Source organism: Coturnix japonica, chromosome 2 (assembly GCF_001577835.2).
Source record: "Coturnix japonica isolate 7356 chromosome 2, Coturnix japonica 2.1, whole genome shotgun sequence".
NCBI lineage: Eukaryota > Metazoa > Chordata > Aves > Galliformes > Phasianidae > Coturnix > Coturnix japonica.
The window spans coordinates 78,415,515-78,433,962 of NC_029517.1; the positions used below are offsets into that span (position 1 = coordinate 78,415,515).

The window sequence follows — 18,448 nt, forward strand, 5'->3', positions numbered from 1 at the left end:
GGGGAGAGAGAAAAAAAATGGGAATTCATACCCCTACAGTTTTCAGAGACAGCAGCATAACTCTATACATGATATCCAGACTTTCAGTACCAGAATCACTAAAATATCTTTATCTTGAATAATATGGTGTGTTTAATTAATGTTTATAGATTTCTGACAGAATATCTCATCAAACAGAGCATAGCACAGATGAAAGGTGAAAGATTTAAATCCATTAGCATACATAATTTGCTTTCAAATTACTTGAGGTGGTACCCACTTGGAATAGGAAAATAAATCTCACTCTAGAGTTTACATTCCTTCTCCTGCTTCTCCTTCCAATTTAGATTGGAAGAGCAGAAACATTGCTTGTATCTGTGGAGGAGGGTGGTTTCACATGCAGCTTAGTATGGGCTCCATTTTAAGAGAGAGCACAGGGTGACTGGTTACATGCTAGAGGGAAGAGCTCTGCAGGATAACATAATCTGATCTTCTAAGCCCTGAGGAGCTGAGCCTTGTCTGAAGAATCAACTCAGAGGTTTAGTGCAGTTAAGGAGTTTGCATTAACCTTGGAGCAGTTCATGTAACAGCCGGTTGGTACACCAGTCAGCTTGTACATCAGTCAGTTATGGTCCCACAGGACCGCAGACGATGAATTGTTACTCAGTACTGTTTCCACTAACTGTCCGTGAACAGTGGATTCATTCACAGAAGCCACTTTAGTTGATTATCTCAATGCTGTAATTCATATATGGGTAGTGCTGAACTGGCTTATTTCACTTAAGAATTATATAATGTCAAACTAGTTATTTGATCTCAAAAGCATCTTGAATGTTTGAAATGCATCTTGCATAGGGAAAATATAAATGAGTTGCAGTATGTGCCAAGGTCAACAACAAAGAATTTGAGGAGACCGGAGGGGTCCAAGCTCTCACCTCCTGCTTATGCAGTGAAAGGCGAGGAAGCCCAATCGCTATGGGCCTCATCTGGCTCCCAGAAGAAGAGCTACTTTTGTTCCTATTTCCTGTGTGCAGTATCTCGTATGAGGCCTATTAACAGAATTACCCTGTGGAGTGAACACCACAGTGACAGGAGATGTGCCCTCTTCTGAGGATACAAACATCACTCCTGCAGCCCACTGGCAAAGCAGAAACAGGAGCACCGTGGTACAGGCTTTTTATTCTACCACAGCTTCTGGCTGTCAAAAGTTCACACATATAAAGTTTTACAAACTAGAGTTTGTCATTTAAAATTTTATACCTAGGTGTCTGTGACTCATATTTTCCCGACTGGCTTCCAGGATGGAGAGGGAAACACTGAGAAGGTATAATGCTAACCACTTGGCTCTCACTTCTGCAGCTCTGTTCAAAGATCTGACCTTACATGAGGTGCTATTTAGAGCTCCCTCTTCTGAAAGCTTGGGCCATTAAAACAAAGTAATTTGTCAGTGACAGAAATCCAAGACACAAAAGCTGGTATTACATCAAGGTTTTATATGCTAATTTTTGAAGCAATTGCATAAAGCATAATTACACCATGCTCTGGGTTCACTTCAGACACTCAATTTTTTTTTTTTTTCAGGCTGAAACCTCAGAGAAAGTGGTGAAGTTTGATTGAGATTTTTAAATTTCATTTAATTTAGCTGTCTAACCAAGTTTCAAGCCTCATATGCACTAAGAAAAGCAAGCACAACCTTTTGACACTTGCCTTAACATCTGCATGCTAAATGTATGTCTACACAGTCATCTCACCAATCTACAAAGCTACTAAATATACGTGAAAGAGATGTTGTATTCCAGATACTTGAGTCAGAGAAAAAGTAAGGAGGAACACAGTCTGCAGAGCAAAGACAGAAGTGAGAAGCTCTTATTCAGAGTAGCAATAGCACACTTGGAAAACACCAGCCTAAATTAATATGCCAAAGAATCTCTACTTTCCAATCTACGTGCCCCAGTGCTAAGAACACACTTCCAAGAAACACTGACAAACATAATGGTGGTGAAAAGTAGAGAAGAAAGCCATGCTCTTTTAAACAACTCACATGAGGACAGCTGCTGACTGGAATGCATTGCTTCTTGCGACACTCTGTCTTGCCTTTCACACAAGCACAGATGGTGCAGTTCACAGAGGACCACATCTCTCCATCCTGCAAGAGGGAACATGATCTAGTATCAGTTGGGGTGGCAACAGGAAGCTATTTCAGCAATGCATCATTGCACAAGAAGGGATAACTTTCCCTGTTGGCATAGTGTCATTGTTTAGTCTAAATTATTTTGAGGTATCTGTCCACATCCAGTTGTATTAAAGACAAAGATCAAATTCAGAGGGTTGTTCTTCCCTTCAGCCCTCCCAATCAAGACTTTATTATTTCAAAGCTAACCAAATCACATTTGAGCTTTCCATTGGTGTCCTGATCATTTGCATTGTTTTCTCTTCACTGTGTGCCTAAGATGTGATCACACCTACCACAAATTTTCATTTAAGCTGACATAATTAGAAAAACCCGATTCATTTGGTTGAGTGATGTCTTTAAGTTGTTGCATGTGAAAGTATTTGATTAAGATGTCAGCATATAGTGAATTTATTCCCAGATGCAGCATCAGTTTGGCTTAAGGCAGGAATGGTTGAATAATGAATTCTAATTTAGATTACTTACAGCACTTTCATAGACACTTGATCTGCTGAACATCTGAAAATGTTTAGAAGAGATACTGGATTGAACTCCTCAAATGCATAACCGGTAAGAGTCTACAGCTCTTGAAGTATTAGGTGCAGAGCAAAATATGGTCTTATCCTCACTTACTTGGGGAAGACTGTTCGTGGAACTGCCCTGGCTCATTTCTCCACAGTGCTTCATTTGCCAAGTGTGGTTCCTAAAACATTCTGTCTCACCCACTTACAGTCTTGTGCTAGTCTGCTTAGAGCCAAAATGTGCATGTTTTCTGTTTGCTGGACCTCTGTGAAGGAAGGGTGAGGATAGACCTGACAGGAACAGAGTACAGGCAGTCCAACCAAACAGCTGTGAACAATTATGTGCCCACCTCAACATGACATTCTGACCAGAGTGAAAAATAGACAATATCCAAAATGCCAAGGTGACTAACTCATTCTGTGCAATATGTACAGCTAAAGGCTGTCTCTCCACTGTTCTGTCTGTCCCCGCCATGTTAAGATCACCTCATGTTTCTGAGGCAGCATTCTGGTGCACTTCTATTGACTGTTCTCCAAGCATCTGCTACAGACTCAGAATGGTTCACAACTAACTGCACACAGCTATCCCGATTTTTGTTTCACAGCCATTTTTGCACAGGACAGAACACAGCTCTGACTGCCCAGTCTCCCAGTGAACCAGTGCCCATTCTACTAGTGTTAGGCCATTAACTTAAACCAAGCTACACCAGATTTATCTTTTCTTATACAGGGCAAGAAATAGATGTACTGTCTCTTATCTTTTTCTTACTCAATATAATGTTTAGTAATATAGTAAGATCTTCACGAGAAGCAGATTGTTTTATCTGGGCGCCTAAGAAGCAGGCACTTGTTCTTGAAGCACAATAGTACCAGTGTAAGGGTTCCAATCAGATCCAGTATAGTCTCAGTGTACAGTAGGTTCACATGTAATTTCCAGAATAAACACTTCAGCTATGTACACAAAAGATGGAAAAAAAATGGGAAGCAGTTCTGGCTGAGCAAACGAAGTATTCACACGGGATTTAACATTTTATCTGATTCAAGGGGTTCTTAATTCACAGATGGCCCATAAGGTGACAAAATCTTTGTCTACACAGTGTTAAAAAAAAACAACTGCACCACTTGGAAAAACACGCAGGGTCTCAGTGACATGAGAAGTGTATTGCAGAGTATCCCCTGTGATTTGAAAACATTGAGTGAGAGCGCAGTAGGTAACTGTTATTATATGGCTATCCCAATATGAGATGTCAGAGGTGCTGTCCTCAGCAGAGCTGTGAAATTTCAGTGAGTAATTTTCAGTCAAGATGAAATTTGCACAGCTCCTATTGCTCAGCTGTGGAAGAGGCCGCCTCAGCAGATGAAGCCTACACACCTCTCAAAAATAACTTACCCATAAATATCAGCATTTACTTGGGAAAGCGGAGAATAAAAAACTCATACCAAACATGCATTACTTGTTTTGAAACTGGAGCTTGGAGAGACACACATCACAACAAGAAGGAACTAGTATTAATTGCTGCATATCAGCAGAATCTGCAGAGACTCCAATAAAAAAACAGCAGCTGGCAAATTCTGCTGTGCTGTGCCTCTGAGCTGCTCCATCATCTAAAGTGATGGTGAGAATTCTGCTGAAAAGCAAGTCACGACACTAACTTACAGTAAGCCTGTGTTGTTTCAGCATCTATTCTTCAACCACACCTGAAACTGTACCTGGAATATCTTATTGCCAAACTTGCACACTTTCATTTCTTCTGGAGTGATGTAGGAGACACATTCCTTGCAGCAGTGGTCTTGGTTTTTATTGCATTCTCCAGGAAGCAAGCACCTCTTCTTACATATCACTGTTGAATCCTAGGTAAAAGGACAACAGGAAATCATTAAACCATCACCTCAGAGTTTCTGCTCACGTGCATACCTATCGAAACATTTCTGCTTGCTCAGCCATTGCATCCAAGCAAGCTAAGAGCCCAGTTCCTTTGGATAGGTTAGCTCAGTGAAAACAAAAGTAATTCACTGGATTAATGGAATCTTTTATGGTCTGTGAAGCACTCTGTTTACCTGCAAAATCTTGACTCCAATCTGGCAACACTTTACTTTGTCTCTATTTAGGTGCGAAAGTGCATGTAATCATAATCACGCATAGTCAACTACATAAAATAATCTCTTCCCGTTAGCAGCAATGTGTTAGCTCATCATGTAGTGAGTTAATTCTTCTTGCAGTGTAATGCAAACTCAAAGAAAGTCATATAATCTGAGTAACTTCATTTTGCATCACAATGATAGGCACCATGTCTTAACTGAGAAACTCGGTAGCTTTATAAACTTTCCTAGCACAACTGCAAGAGCTCTTCAGACCCGACTCTCAAGGACCACACAAGATGCCAAAGCAGAACCCTATCGGGGCTTACAGTTCCTTACAAATTACTGCCAAGTCAGACAACCAGCATGCTAAACCAAAGCACTGTGGACTTACCTTGCATGTACACATTGTACAGTTGTCATAAATAAATGAGGATCCATTATCATACACATTACTATGAAAGAGACAGCTTCCAAATGGGAGGTCGAACACTTTCCTCTGTCCTGAATATAAATAAACAATAACAGAAACAGAATGTGGTTGAAGAGATGCCACACTGACAACAAAAATAGTAATTCTTATTGTCACAAGACCAAATTCATCTGCAATATGTCATTCACTGTGTGTTTCCATTTTGGTGTGAAAAAAATATGTACTTTTAACAGTTCTCTGTTCTTCTAGCACACATTCATCTATACAATTTTACTGTGGGAGGGAATGTTAATATGATTTATGACATGTTTATATTGGAAAAATCGTTCTTCATCATAAAGTGCACATTGCAGCTACATGAATAAAAAGTAAGCACTCAAACTCTTAGGGTTTGTACATTTAAACTAGTTTAAACAGTCTTTAACTTAATGTAACAACTTATCAAATGAAGCAGCCTGAACTGGTTTTAGCATATCTGCCTCAGGGGCTCACAGCAGCCAAACTAAACCAATTCAGTGACATTAATGTAAAAAATCATATGTGTTGCCCAGTCTTATTAAAATAGCCTGGTGTACCATGCTTAGACACCATTGCAAGGAATACAGGCATTTGCAAAGTTTACAAGAAGAATGAAACAACAAAAAATATTAACTTTCCAGAACACTTTAAAAAAAAATAGTTGCATGAAAGTGAGGCACTGTTTAGAGCACTGTACAGGGAAGACAGTGTCAATAGCAAATCCTTCCTGAAGTCCTGCAAATCTACAAGCACTTCAAATCAAACTTGGAACATGTGACCATCGAAACAGACAAGCACAGAGTCTTTACAAAAACTCTGAAATCACTATACTTGTCTTCCTGGTTTAGAATATCTTTCCCTGTTTACTAATGGTGGCAGCTGTAATAAGTTCCTTTGGAAGAGGCTGCCAGTCTCCCAGTTTACCCTTTCTGAGGTCTGATGTTAAACAGGCATCAGTTCCAAGGCAGTGAATGAGCAGTAGAACAAAATACAAGTCATTAAGTACTAGCCCAATAGTTTAGCCCCCAAATTGCCAAATCTTGGCAGCTGGGATAGCTGAAGTTTGTCCTTGTGTTCCAATTTGTAATCCCTTCTTTTTCCAATAAGTCTTGATAAAAGCAGAGCAGCTTAAAAGAAAAAGCTTCCAGTTTCCTCTGAGAAATAAGTGAACAGAAGGATAAGCACACAGCAGAATCCACTGCATAAGCCTGAAGCTTTCCAAAATATGTATATGCAAATAACTGTTTTTTAAAAAGCTAAGAAACAATTGCTGTTGTTCAGTTAGACACAATTTCAATGTATCTTCTTGCAATACAGTAACTCAGACTAAATTGTGCTTGCACAACCTCCCTCCCTTTTACCGAATATGCATACTTTAGCAAAGGCTTAATTTCTCTTGCACGACTGACATGTGAAATCAGTTGAGGATGCTCAGTAGCCCTAAAAGGAACTGTTCCACATCCACACACCACTTACAGACAAAGCCAAGACATACTCCCATCTGTAACAACACATCTGAATCTCTATGTGGGGCCAGGGCTTCCATCTCATAACTTACATCAGCAAGTGAACAGAAGTCAAGCTCTCTCTCACGCTGTCTTGCCATGCCTTGCAAACCACCCAACACAATTCTGGGTGGCCAACCCAGTTCAAACAGTTGGTAAGAAAAACAACGAAAAAGGAAGATGTGGTGGTGGAGATATTGGCTTAATGGTTGGTCAGCTTTGCTGGCTCATAACCACTAGTTAAACTAATAATTCAAGTCTCAGAGGAGTCAACTGCATTCTTCTAACATATTTACGCTGAGTATCAGAAATCCAATTGCAGGGAGGTCTTGCACATGATACTTTAAAAACCATGCCTTGGCATCCCTGGAAATGCTTTTTTTTTTCCTACTGCTGTGCCCTTTGCTATGCATCTCTTGGCTCTCCAGAGCATTCAACATTTCACTACGAGTAGACATCACCTATTCACAGGTATTCAACATACCTTAATGTGATGACTGCACAAAATGCAAATCACTGTTACTGGCAAAATCATTTACAGACATTTCTAAGCGAACAAAAGAAAAGAACCTGTGCAAATATCCCTATGAAACAGTCAGATATCAAAGCTGGCTTTTGAACACTCAGACCAAAGACAGGAAGGTTCTGTTGGGAAAAACATGCGGTGAAGAGGACAAGGGGAGTTTGCAGAAGGAAAAATGTCCTCAGCCAAAATAGCAGCTCAGAAGGTCACTATTTGAACTGTTCTTCCCTGTTTCATTCCTTACTCTATTTCTACCTGGTGCTGTGGTTAAATGTTCTGGGCAGGTATTTATTTATAGCATTTCTCAACTTGTAAATAGATAAGCAAATTCAGGCTTATTTCAAGTAGTCAAAAATGTTCATTATTCTGAGAAACTGGAATTTTCTATAGATCACTGCCTTCAAGGCCAGTGCTCTCTGTACTCTTATTCCCACCCTAAAAACAGACCAGAGACAGCAGTAAGTATTTGGACAAAATGTCAAGAAGTTCCTATTGAAGAACTGGAGATTGCCAGTCTTGAAAACTTGCAAAAAAACTTACTCATAACCTTGTAGACCAAATTAAACCTAATTTACATGGTAAGATCCTAGCTTATGGTGAACCTTGTTTATGAAGTAGAGGGTCGTGTGCTGAGGAATGCTAACCTGCAAATCAGATTAAATGGCAGAAGCAAAATAAGGGCTTTCAAAAATCACTGTGCTTCTTGGCATGGCTTAGAAGAACTAAACCTTCTCAGAGGCCTCTGATTTACTCCTTTAAAATGTGTTGGAAAGATGTAATTGAAAATAGTCCTGGCTGAAACTGTGATTCCACCTTAAGGCAACAATAAGGCAAATTCCTGGGTTCTGGCCTCTCTTACAACAATTTCTAAGAATGCAATTTCAGACCAGAAGTTTTCTTTGACCTGCATTTCCGCAAAGCCAAGAATGCAAATGCACACTTAACCAAAAATCTGAGAGGGAGAGGCCTTTCCTTTTGTGGTACATTCCAATGAAACATTTCCTCTTGCCTCAACCTCCTTCACAAAACATGTGTAATGAAGGTGGGAAACCTCTCTATATCTGTCTCTCCAAGCAAGCCAATTGGCATATACTCAAATCCTTTTCTGCAGTTGCTTTCCGAGTGCCATCCATCACAACTCCACACACAGACCTGGAGTATATATTGAAGCCTGTATATTAGAACAGCTCTGTTTTTTCCACTTTTCAGAATTTAGCAGTATTTAAGATTTACCAGTATTACCAACATTGACGGGAATGTAAACACTCACCTAAGCATTTGGGGCAACACTGTCCTGCAGGAACGTGACTGAGGTGCTGGGGACACGACAGAATGGGGCAGACTTCTTGGATGCAAAGGGTCCTGCCACCCTGAAGGAAAAAGCAAAATGTCAAGTAGACATGTCAAGTAGACACAGACTGTTAACAAGGCCTGAAAAGCCTTAGCCAAAGCAGTTTTTGCCAAGAGGAATTTTTTTTTGCATCACATACATGTGGAATGTGTACAGTTATCCTTTAGCACATCCTGCATCACCTGCAGTGACCTTGGAATATTTGTATCTTTTCATTCTCTCAAGAAATGAATGTAACAGTTGAAAAAATATTGTCTTTCTATCTATTTCTCAGTTTGGATGTGAAAAGAAACACAACAAAAACAACCAAAGAGAATAAGCCATGAACCTTTCCAGATGCACAACAAAGTTACTGAGCAATTTTTATTTCTCCCCTCCTGTGCCACACCCTTATAGGCTTGTCTGGAATGGAGATTAAGTAATGAAGCACAATGAGAGCAGGTGTTCTTCTACTATGTCCCTGATCTCAGAGGCCAAGTAAGTCAAAATAATTTAAGAAAGCATGTTTTTGTTAGCCACTCAGTCCAACTATGCAAACCCAGAAGGCCCGTTTTCTTCAGAGGACTCGAAATACAGAGAGTATATGAGATTTTCAGAATTAATGTGGCAAAATAAATAAATAAATAAATAGATAGATAACCTGTACTAGATATATCTTCATGAGCCTACAAATATCAGGGAAAAGAGAGACAAAAAGAACAACAAAGACGCAGTATATCTCTTTAAGATTAACTGCAGTTAGTCAGAAGAGATCTTTGTTGTTATTCTGCTGTGTTCCATAAATACTTCACCATGCTTGGAGAATACAACATTTAACTCAGGACTCTCTATCAAAATGTTCTTCAAATGCTCTTAAGAAATGACCAGGTTATTACACTTCAAAAATCAGCTCACGTATGCCTTAGTAAGAGAAGACAGTCTTTTTCATCTAGCTACCCTGCCTCATTTATCACTCAGAGCCGCACTTATCCTAACAATAACCTTTGTGTTCCTGGATGCTGAGATGGAAAGCTTATGAACAGTCTCCTCCCACGTACATACTGGATGCGTCTTGAGGCTCCCTAGGGAAAGATGGAAAAACCTGTTCATTTTGAAGAGCTCTGTGCCTGAAATGATATGCCATTCCACTCCTAATGGCCTCAGTGAATCACGTAAAAGCGTGATTCACATAGGGGTGAATCCACATATGCAGTATTACATAGAAAACAACATGCTGACTATACCCCCATTCTATAATAAGTTTTCAGGCACTGGAGTCTACCTGTCCCACAGGGCTACCAAAGCATCCTGAATTCACATGGCTAAGGACTGCTCATAATTCATTCACTGCTGCATGCAGAAACACAGAGGTTATTGTAGACCGAAATGACTGCCCTAAATTAAGGGTCAGACCAGAAACTTGACAAAATGAAATGAATTCTTCACTGAAGTTATGATGTTCTGGGAGTAGTTTTGTGAGAAGAGACACAGGTGCAGGATGAGAGAATAAATATCAAGGAAGGTTTCTCCTGTAATCCTGCTCAGGGAAAAAGGCTAAGAGAAGACAAAGTTCAGACTCTGGTGATAACTTAATGAATTGCAAAGGAGAGCAAAGAGGCCTCAGTCAGCCTGGTGCCAGGATCAGGAATACAACCACTGAAGACAAAGCAGTGCACCAGAACATGGTGATTGCAGATCTTCTCTTGCAACATTGCTTCTGTATTTGACAGTCATATATCCCATGCCTCTACAGAAATGTTCTGAAGTCTTGCTTCTCTGACAGATGGAATCAAAGCTCAGCCTTACAAAATACTGAGGCACTGCCTTGCAGTCTGTTGCATAGACTATTTAAAAATATATATATGAAATGCCCTGGATAACTAGTGAGTAAAAAAATAGGAACTATTTATTCATTTCTGTCTTTTATGTCTGCAGCAGTAACTGAACCAGCACCTCCTTTGCACAGAACTTTTGTTCTAAGTACAGTTTCATCTCTCTTCTTACTCCACTGCTGTGCTCAATTCCAACCGTAATACAGTAAAACAATAACAGTAAAACAACTTTCTAGCTCATTGCTACCCCAGGTATGCTCTTCTAAGTACAAAAATCATCACAGGATATATATTCAAAAAGAGTCAAATAAGTAATACTTGCCCTAAGAGCTCTTTGAACACTATGAAGAAATGTCAACATTTACACAATATATCCATCAGCTTTTTTTTCTTATTTTTTTCTTAAAAGTATTTAGCTTTAGTAATCAACATTCAATACTCACAAAGTAAAAACTTCAGAGTGCTAGCTCACAAAGCAGGATTATTTAGCATCGTCAGTTCTTTATATGGCATGAAATAGAATGGTACAGAAAACACAGTACAACAAATGTTCATTAAAAATGCAAGGGAAAAAATAAATCCTGAGAGCAAAAAGATTGGCTCCGGAAAACATAAAACAGGATAAGAATTGCACAGTTAACACCTTGCCTCCTTCACCTCCCAACTACATCCACAGCTTTTAGGTTGCATTTCTCTGTTAAGTGTAGCATCTCCTAGGCAGCCATAATATTCCAGGTCTGAAGCAACGCTTTCCAGTAATACCAAACCTTAATTGGAAGCCAGTGCAGACCAATAAAGTACAAGTGACATCTGCTTCCTGTGAGAAATACTATTCAAGAGCAAGGCAAATAAATTCTTGAGTGATAGTTACATGAAGCCTTAATCAGGATGCTGCTGCAGTCCACAGTCCTCTGGAGGTAATGGATTTCATAAGAAATCTGAGGTCTAGAGTGCAAAGGTTCACCTTCCAAGGTGGAAGCAAACAATAACTCTATAATCCCTGCTGCCACTTCATACCCACAAAACAAAGCCAGAGGACCCCTGGAATTGGCTCAGAGGGCAATATGGGCTATCATGTCTCAGCAGCTTTCTCACAGACATAGGAATGAGGCAAAGATGGACCAGCACTTTCTAACTCTCTCATAAAATATTCCTCTTTGAGAAAAGAAACTGCCTTAGTCTTTCCTAAAAAAAAATCATGAAGCTATTCAGCTGTCCCTTCTATCCACTTCTGACCCTGACTTTGATATGATACTTTGCTGTTCAACAGGGACACAAGAAACTCAGCGGAGACAAGATGCACACGGCCAGGCTGTGTAAGACTTTGGTGGGGACAAGTAATGAGAGAGGGTGTAGTTTTGGGACAGGCTACACATGCACTCACCTAGTGTACAGTGTGTATGTAGCCTGTGTGCTAGGACTGATGGAGGGAAATGAGTGCAGAAAAAAACTGTCTGCCCAAAAACTCTTGAAGGCTGAAAAGCTGCTGCCATTAATCTCCAACAGCCTTGGTCTTCTTGTACAATGAAAAGTGACCATCACATTGAACAGTGCCCTCAGACATCAGGTTAATTTTAAGTAGTCCTGCATGGAGCCAGGAGTTGGCTTCAACTACCCTTGTGAATCCTTTCCAGACTTAGTTATTCTGCTCTGTTAGCAGAGCTGCCCTTGTCATAATCAGATTCTGAAAGCAATTTTGATATTAATGATTTTGAATGATTCTTTGAAAGAAACACATAATTGGGTGACTGTTTGCTTTCAACTGTTCTAGCATTTTGTTTGTGACTATAGCCACCATGAATAGCCATAATAATAAAAATTATCATTTTCATGGCAATTATACCACTAAAGCAATTAATAGAAAACTGCTAATAAAGGAATGGGTGTATCATTTGAGATTCAGATAATGAGGAGTATTAACACTCTAGGGAAGGGAAAAAGAAAAGTTGAAGGCATACCAGTATTCCTATTTCATTATGCCATAATTGTTAAGGTGTATGATGCCTCCTATATGAAATGGATAATATACTGGCTTGTATACAATTATTGGTCACCAAGAGCTACATCTGATGTATTAATTATTATGTGACAGTAAAGACCTCCTTCTACCTTTCAAACATGCACTAAATACATAAAAATAGTCAGCAACATGTATTACGCAAACATCTTCAAAAGGCCCCTTGAATCACACACTTGTAAACTCATGCCTTGGGTTTACAGTCAGGTCTACAGTCCTTGATTTGTCTTGGAGGTAGCCTTCATGCACAGAAGTGAGAGGATATCATAACTGGGGTGTAGGTGTTATCTCCCAAATCAAATGACAGTCCTCTGTCAAGAAGAGTGTGGTAATGGCAGACAGCCTCCGGGAGTACCTTCATCCTTACACAGTATTTGAGGGTCCCTGCAGAAGCCACACTATGCACAGTGACTACTCCCTGGAAAGGTCACTGGATAGGGAAGTGAACAAAGCAGTAAAAAAGCTCTCAGCACAAAAGCAAACGGCATATCAATCAGCACAACAAACAGGCAGACAGACAAGCCAGAGCTTCCCACATCCCTACAGCTTGATATGTTGTCTAGACAAGGATTTTTAAAATGTCTCTTTAGAAAATGTTGGATAAAATTCAGAATAAGGAGATCTTGAACTTTAGTTCAGCACAAAAGGTATTTAAAGTGCCTTGCGTGCACTTCATTTTTATACTCTGGATCCAGATGTTAAAACCCTGTTTTCCGTGGTATTGCTGCTATAGATAGACTTTAGAAGAATGTTCCAGTGACAGCTTAAAGTGGTGTCCTAAGAACTGGCATGTGCAGCAAGTGCTCTGAAGAGCTCTTCTTCATTTTGTTGTCAGATCATGCAAATGAGTATGGATATAAAATATGGTCTTAAATTTCTTAAACATTAGCTAAAATCCATAAAGATTAGAAATGGCAAACTGAAAGATTCCTGTGAATAAACTTCTGGAGTAACTTCTCAACAAAGCAAATGTACAATTCTTAACCTACTATTTCTCTGTTTTCTTTGAATCTGATGCAAATACATTCCTTGTCTTAGTCAAGAGAAGCCTAGAGAATTCCACTGATCTGTACCACCTCTACCTTTACGTGCAGCCTTATGATACAAGTATTTAGAAGCACTTCCCGTATAATCAACAAGCTGTATTAATTATACAGTTCAATTAGTGGTCTTTAACTAATACAAATTCACATACCCAAGCATCCAGAGAATTGCAAGTGAGGATGCAAAGCATCAGATAGGCTGCAACATCTTGACCTAAAACCAGCAACTCAAAGGCCTTCCTCTTCTGGAAATTAATCAGTATGTGGTTGATTATCTAAATTATTCTGTATTTAATAGTTCAGGGCAGGATGAAGCCTCTGAAATAGTCATGCTTTCAATCAACTAAATAGCACGTGTACGAAGTGACTCAAGTAAGTGCCAAGTCAACTCAGTCTTGCCATCCACTTGACAGCTACATTTTCTGGAGTTGCTTAGATGGAAATATATATATATTTATATCTTTTTTTGAGGGAAGTTGTATGCTGTGTTTGTTTGCAAATTCATATTTGGAATATCGCAGTGTCCTCTTGCAGGGTGAAGTATGCAATTCTGTGGTATGGTTCTCCACTTCGAAATCAGGCATTCAGGTTCCAAAACACAATTTGACACTGCTGCATGAGGAGGTGGGTGGAGAACCAAGGTATCTACTGCCTTGGGTAGAAAGGAACATTCTGGAGAATGAAATCAAGCTTTACACAGTAGCTGTCTTGTAGTATACACAGCCAGAGACAGTGCTCCTAAAATTTCACAGTTCCTGGAACCACTGAAGAGTTCCTCAGGGAGGGTCAGGCAGAGCTCTACTCTCAGCTGGGGTCTCAGCACAACCAGCACATGGTCATATTTCTCTGGTCTAATAGCGTTGTGCAGAAGTATTGTTCAGATTATATTGCATCTGGCTTCACAGGCCAGCTGAAATCAAATCACTCACTGACCCAACAGCATAGCTGTAGAGTCTAGCAGCTGAACAGCCAGCAGCCCTCTCCCCTCCAGGATTTACAATTTGAGGGCTTTTGGCTCTGTTTAAAGTAATGTTGTAAATAGCCCCCCTTCACTTGGAAGCCAAGAAAGGTTTAATCATAGTGTGTTCTCCTTTCAGGCTGATTTCCTAAAGAAAGAAGGTTTCTGCAGGCACAAAACAAGCACACCTGTAGCCTGTGAATCCCCAGTCAGCTCCAACCACAAATGACCAAGGGACTCCACTGAAAATGGTACAAAGATAAAATAACAAAAATCTCGGAGATATTAAAATCTCTCAAGGACATCGAGTTTCTACATGTTTTGTTAAAAACAGATGGCTGCAGAGAGTACAGAAACCTAGTTGCTTTCCATAAGGGACATGAGAAAGCAGCATCAGAGTTAGGCAGCAGCTGCAGTGTCTCCCAGACCCAATACCTTTTGCTTGCTGCTCAAATCATGGAGGGGCTGGAGGAGAGCTCAGATTATTGCCATTAGGGCAGAGGAGCAAGCTATAGAGGCAGCCCACCTGTGGAGTCAGATCTTAGTTACTTCAGCTCCAGGGGCAACATCTCTACTTTCAGGTTAGCAGAGGCAATGAGACATGAGGCAAGTCTGTATCTGATACCTATAGCACCATTCCCATGAGGTGTGCCTTTTTTTTCCCTGACCTTTCTCTTTTTTCTACAGTACCTGCACAGATTCATGATACCTGTGTTCCAGACTAGCCTGCAATTGAGTGATGCATTCTTCCAGCTGGAGATCATATACTTGTTCTGTATTGGAACCTGTTTTTTATTGATCATTCTCCTCAGTGGTTGAACAGTCTTTTTCCAGGGGTAGATCTGTTTCTCTCCACAAATCTCTCCTGCAAGCTGAAATAATGTGCCCCACAAAAAATTCTGTATTTCATTAAGTACTCTTTAATGTCTCTAAAGTTACATGCAGAAGCCAGAGCTTTCAACTCTGTAATATAAATGTCTATTCCTTCTTCTGCTAGTTGATAGTGAGCTAAAACAATCAACTAACTTATCTCTCTGCAGCTCAGAGACGTCTGGATTCACAGCACACCTCAAGTACTCTTGTGGGCTGTTTAGTTATCCTGAACAGTATTTCCAACAACAGTTAAAACTTACTTCTCAGAACTTCTTTCCCAGTGAGAGAGTATCTTAAAAAGCTATCATCCTTTTCTCAACTCTTCCCATAATGCTAATGCTACATAGCAGGTCAGTCTTTGTTTCCAGCAAGGAGAAATTTGGCCAGCATCTGAAATCAAGCTTTTATCTAGTCCAAATCCTTTCATACCACCTCCGTTACATCCTGTCATTTCACATACTAATCAAATTCTCTTCTGCATATCTCATTGAAATGATAGCTGTCGTTGCATCTCATATATCTCATGCTGAATGGTAGTATCAAAAGTCTTCAGACCTATGAAATTGAAACTTTCTCTTCATTGAGAGAATGACTTAAAATACATGACACAACTATGGGTACCGCTTCACACACCCTCCCAACACATCTTGGTGTTTTCTGTGAACCATACTTCTTTCCACAGGAAGTGCTTTGCCCCTTAGATTCCCTCTAGCTGCTGCTCAGGACACACTCGAATTGTACAAAGTCATCTTTCCAAATGCTGCTAGAGAAGATGGAGCTAGGGATGTCACTCCATGCAGCACACCATGCCTTTTTATAGTGCAGGAAGTTAGACGAGCACACACAGTGCAAGAGGTAGACTTCAGGGTCGTACGTAGGAAAGGACTGTATCAAAGACAATGAAAAACAGTGGGAGTCTTCCCACTGGTTGTCAGTCTGTTTCAGAGGACAATGCTTAGAGCACAAGACCTGAGGTTGAACAGGATGATGCTAAAAGACAAGGCAAGACAACCACTTTGGTGGGACTGGTCCAGGGGCAGCCCCACACTGCAGGAAGGGGCAGAGAGCAGCTGCTTTGTGGGGAGAGTAGAAGGGAAGCAAAGGTGCTGGCAAGGAAACAATTCTGGCGTGCCACTGCAGGAGAGAGTTCAGCTATTCGTGATTAATTCAGCTGTTACACCAGAGGTCTCCGGTGAATACAGAACCTTTGCTGCGAGCCATATGATTATTTATTTCTCTTCTGAAAATTACTGTTTCCATGAAAAAAAAAAAAAANTGAGGCACTGCCTTGCAGTCTGTTGCATAGACTATTTAAAAATATATATATGAAATGCCCTGGATAACTAGTGAGTAAAAAAATAGGAACTATTTGTTTACAGCTCCCTTTTATGTCTGCAGCAGTAACTGAACCAGCACCTCCTTTGCACAGAACTTTTGTTCTAAGTACAGTTTCATCTCTCTTCTTACTCCACTGCTGTGCTCAATTCCAACCGTAATACAGTAAAACAATAACAGTAAAACAACTTTCTAGCTCATTGCTACCCCAGGTATGCTCTTCTAAGTACAAAAATCATCACAGGATATATATTCAAAAAGAGTCAAATAAGTAATACTTGCCCTAAGAGCTCTTTGAACACTATGAAGAAATGTCAACATTTACACAATATATCCATCAGCTTTTTTTTCTTATTTTTTTCTTAAAAGTATTTAGCTTTAGTAATCAACATTCAATACTCACAAAGTAAAAACTTCAGAGTGCTAGCTCACAAAGCAGGATTATTTAGCATCGTCAGTTCTTTATATGGCATGAAATAGAATGGTACAGAAAACACAGTACAACAAATGTTCATTAAAAATGCAAGGGAAAAAATAAATCCTGAGAGCAAAAAGATTGGCTCCGGAAAACATAAAACAGGATAAGAATTGCACAGTTAACACCTTGCCTCCTTCACCTCCCAACTACATCCACAGCTTTTAGGTTGCATTTCTCTGTTAAGTGTAGCATCTCCTAGGCAGCCATAATATTCCAGGTCTGAAGCAACGCTTTCCAGTAATACCAAACCTTAATTGGAAGCCAGTGCAGACCAATAAAGTACAAGTGACATCTGCTTCCTGTGAGAAATACTATTCAAGAGCAAGGCAAATAAATTCTTGAGTGATAGTTACATGAAGCCTTAATCAGGATGCTGCTGCAGTCCACAGTCCTCTGGAGGTAATGGATTTCATAAGAAATCTGAGGTCTAGAGTGCAAAGGTTCACCTTCCAAGGTGGAAGCAAACAATAACTCTATAATCCCTGCTGCCACTTCATACCCACAAAACAAAGCCAGAGGACCCCTGGAATTGGCTCAGAGGGCAATATGGGCTATCATGTCTCAGCAGCTTTCTCACAGACATAGGAATGAGGCAAAGATGGACCAGCACTTTCTAACTCTCTCATAAAATATTCCTCTTTGAGAAAAGAAACTGCCTTAGTCTTTCCTAAAAAAAAATCATGAAGCTATTCAGCTGTCCCTTCTATCCACTTCTGACCCTGACTTTGATATGATACTTTGCTGTTCAACAGGGACACAAGAAACTCAGCGGAGACAAGATGCACACGGCCAGGCTGTGTAAGACTTTGGTGGGGACAAGTAATGAGAGAGGGTGTAGTTTTGGGACAGGCTACACATGCACTCACCTAGTGTACAGTGTGTATGTAGCCTGTGTGCTAGGACTGATGGAGGGAAATGAGTGCAGAAAAAAACTGTCTGCCCAAAAACTCTTGAAGGCTGAAAAGCTGCTGCCATTAATCTCCAACAGCCTTGGTCTTCTTGTACAATGAAAAGTGACCATCACATTGAACAGTGCCCTCAGACATCAGGTTAATTTTAAGTAGTCCTGCATGGAGCCAGGAGTTGGCTTCAACTACCCTTGTGAATCCTTTCCAGACTTAGTTATTCTGCTCTGTTAGCAGAGCTGCCCTTGTCATAATCAGATTCTGAAAGCAATTTTGATATTAATGATTTTGAATGATTCTTTGAAAGAAACACATAATTGGGTGACTGTTTGCTTTCAACTGTTCTAGCATTTTGTTTGTGACTATAGCCACCATGAATAGCCATAATAATAAAAATTATCATTTTCATGGCAATTATACCACTAAAGCAATTAATAGAAAACTGCTAA

General features: G+C 40.0%; 1 protein-coding gene across 3 annotated transcripts in view; it reads right to left on the minus strand.

Annotated features, from left to right (window-relative positions):
* Positions 1-18,448, minus strand: part of BMPER (BMP binding endothelial regulator) — a 150,902-nt gene that overhangs the window by 63,291 nt on the left and 69,163 nt on the right. For all 3 annotated transcript variants that reach the window (XM_032442564.1, XM_015855065.2, XM_015855067.2), the window contains exons 7-10: positions 8,499-8,598; positions 5,144-5,253; positions 4,381-4,521; positions 2,021-2,125 (exon numbers count right to left, since the gene is read on the minus strand). In XM_032442564.1, the coding sequence (XP_032298455.1) occupies positions 2,021-2,125; positions 4,381-4,521; positions 5,144-5,253; positions 8,499-8,598 (456 nt within the window). The remainder of the gene's footprint in view (positions 1-2,020; positions 2,126-4,380; positions 4,522-5,143; positions 5,254-8,498; positions 8,599-18,448) is intronic.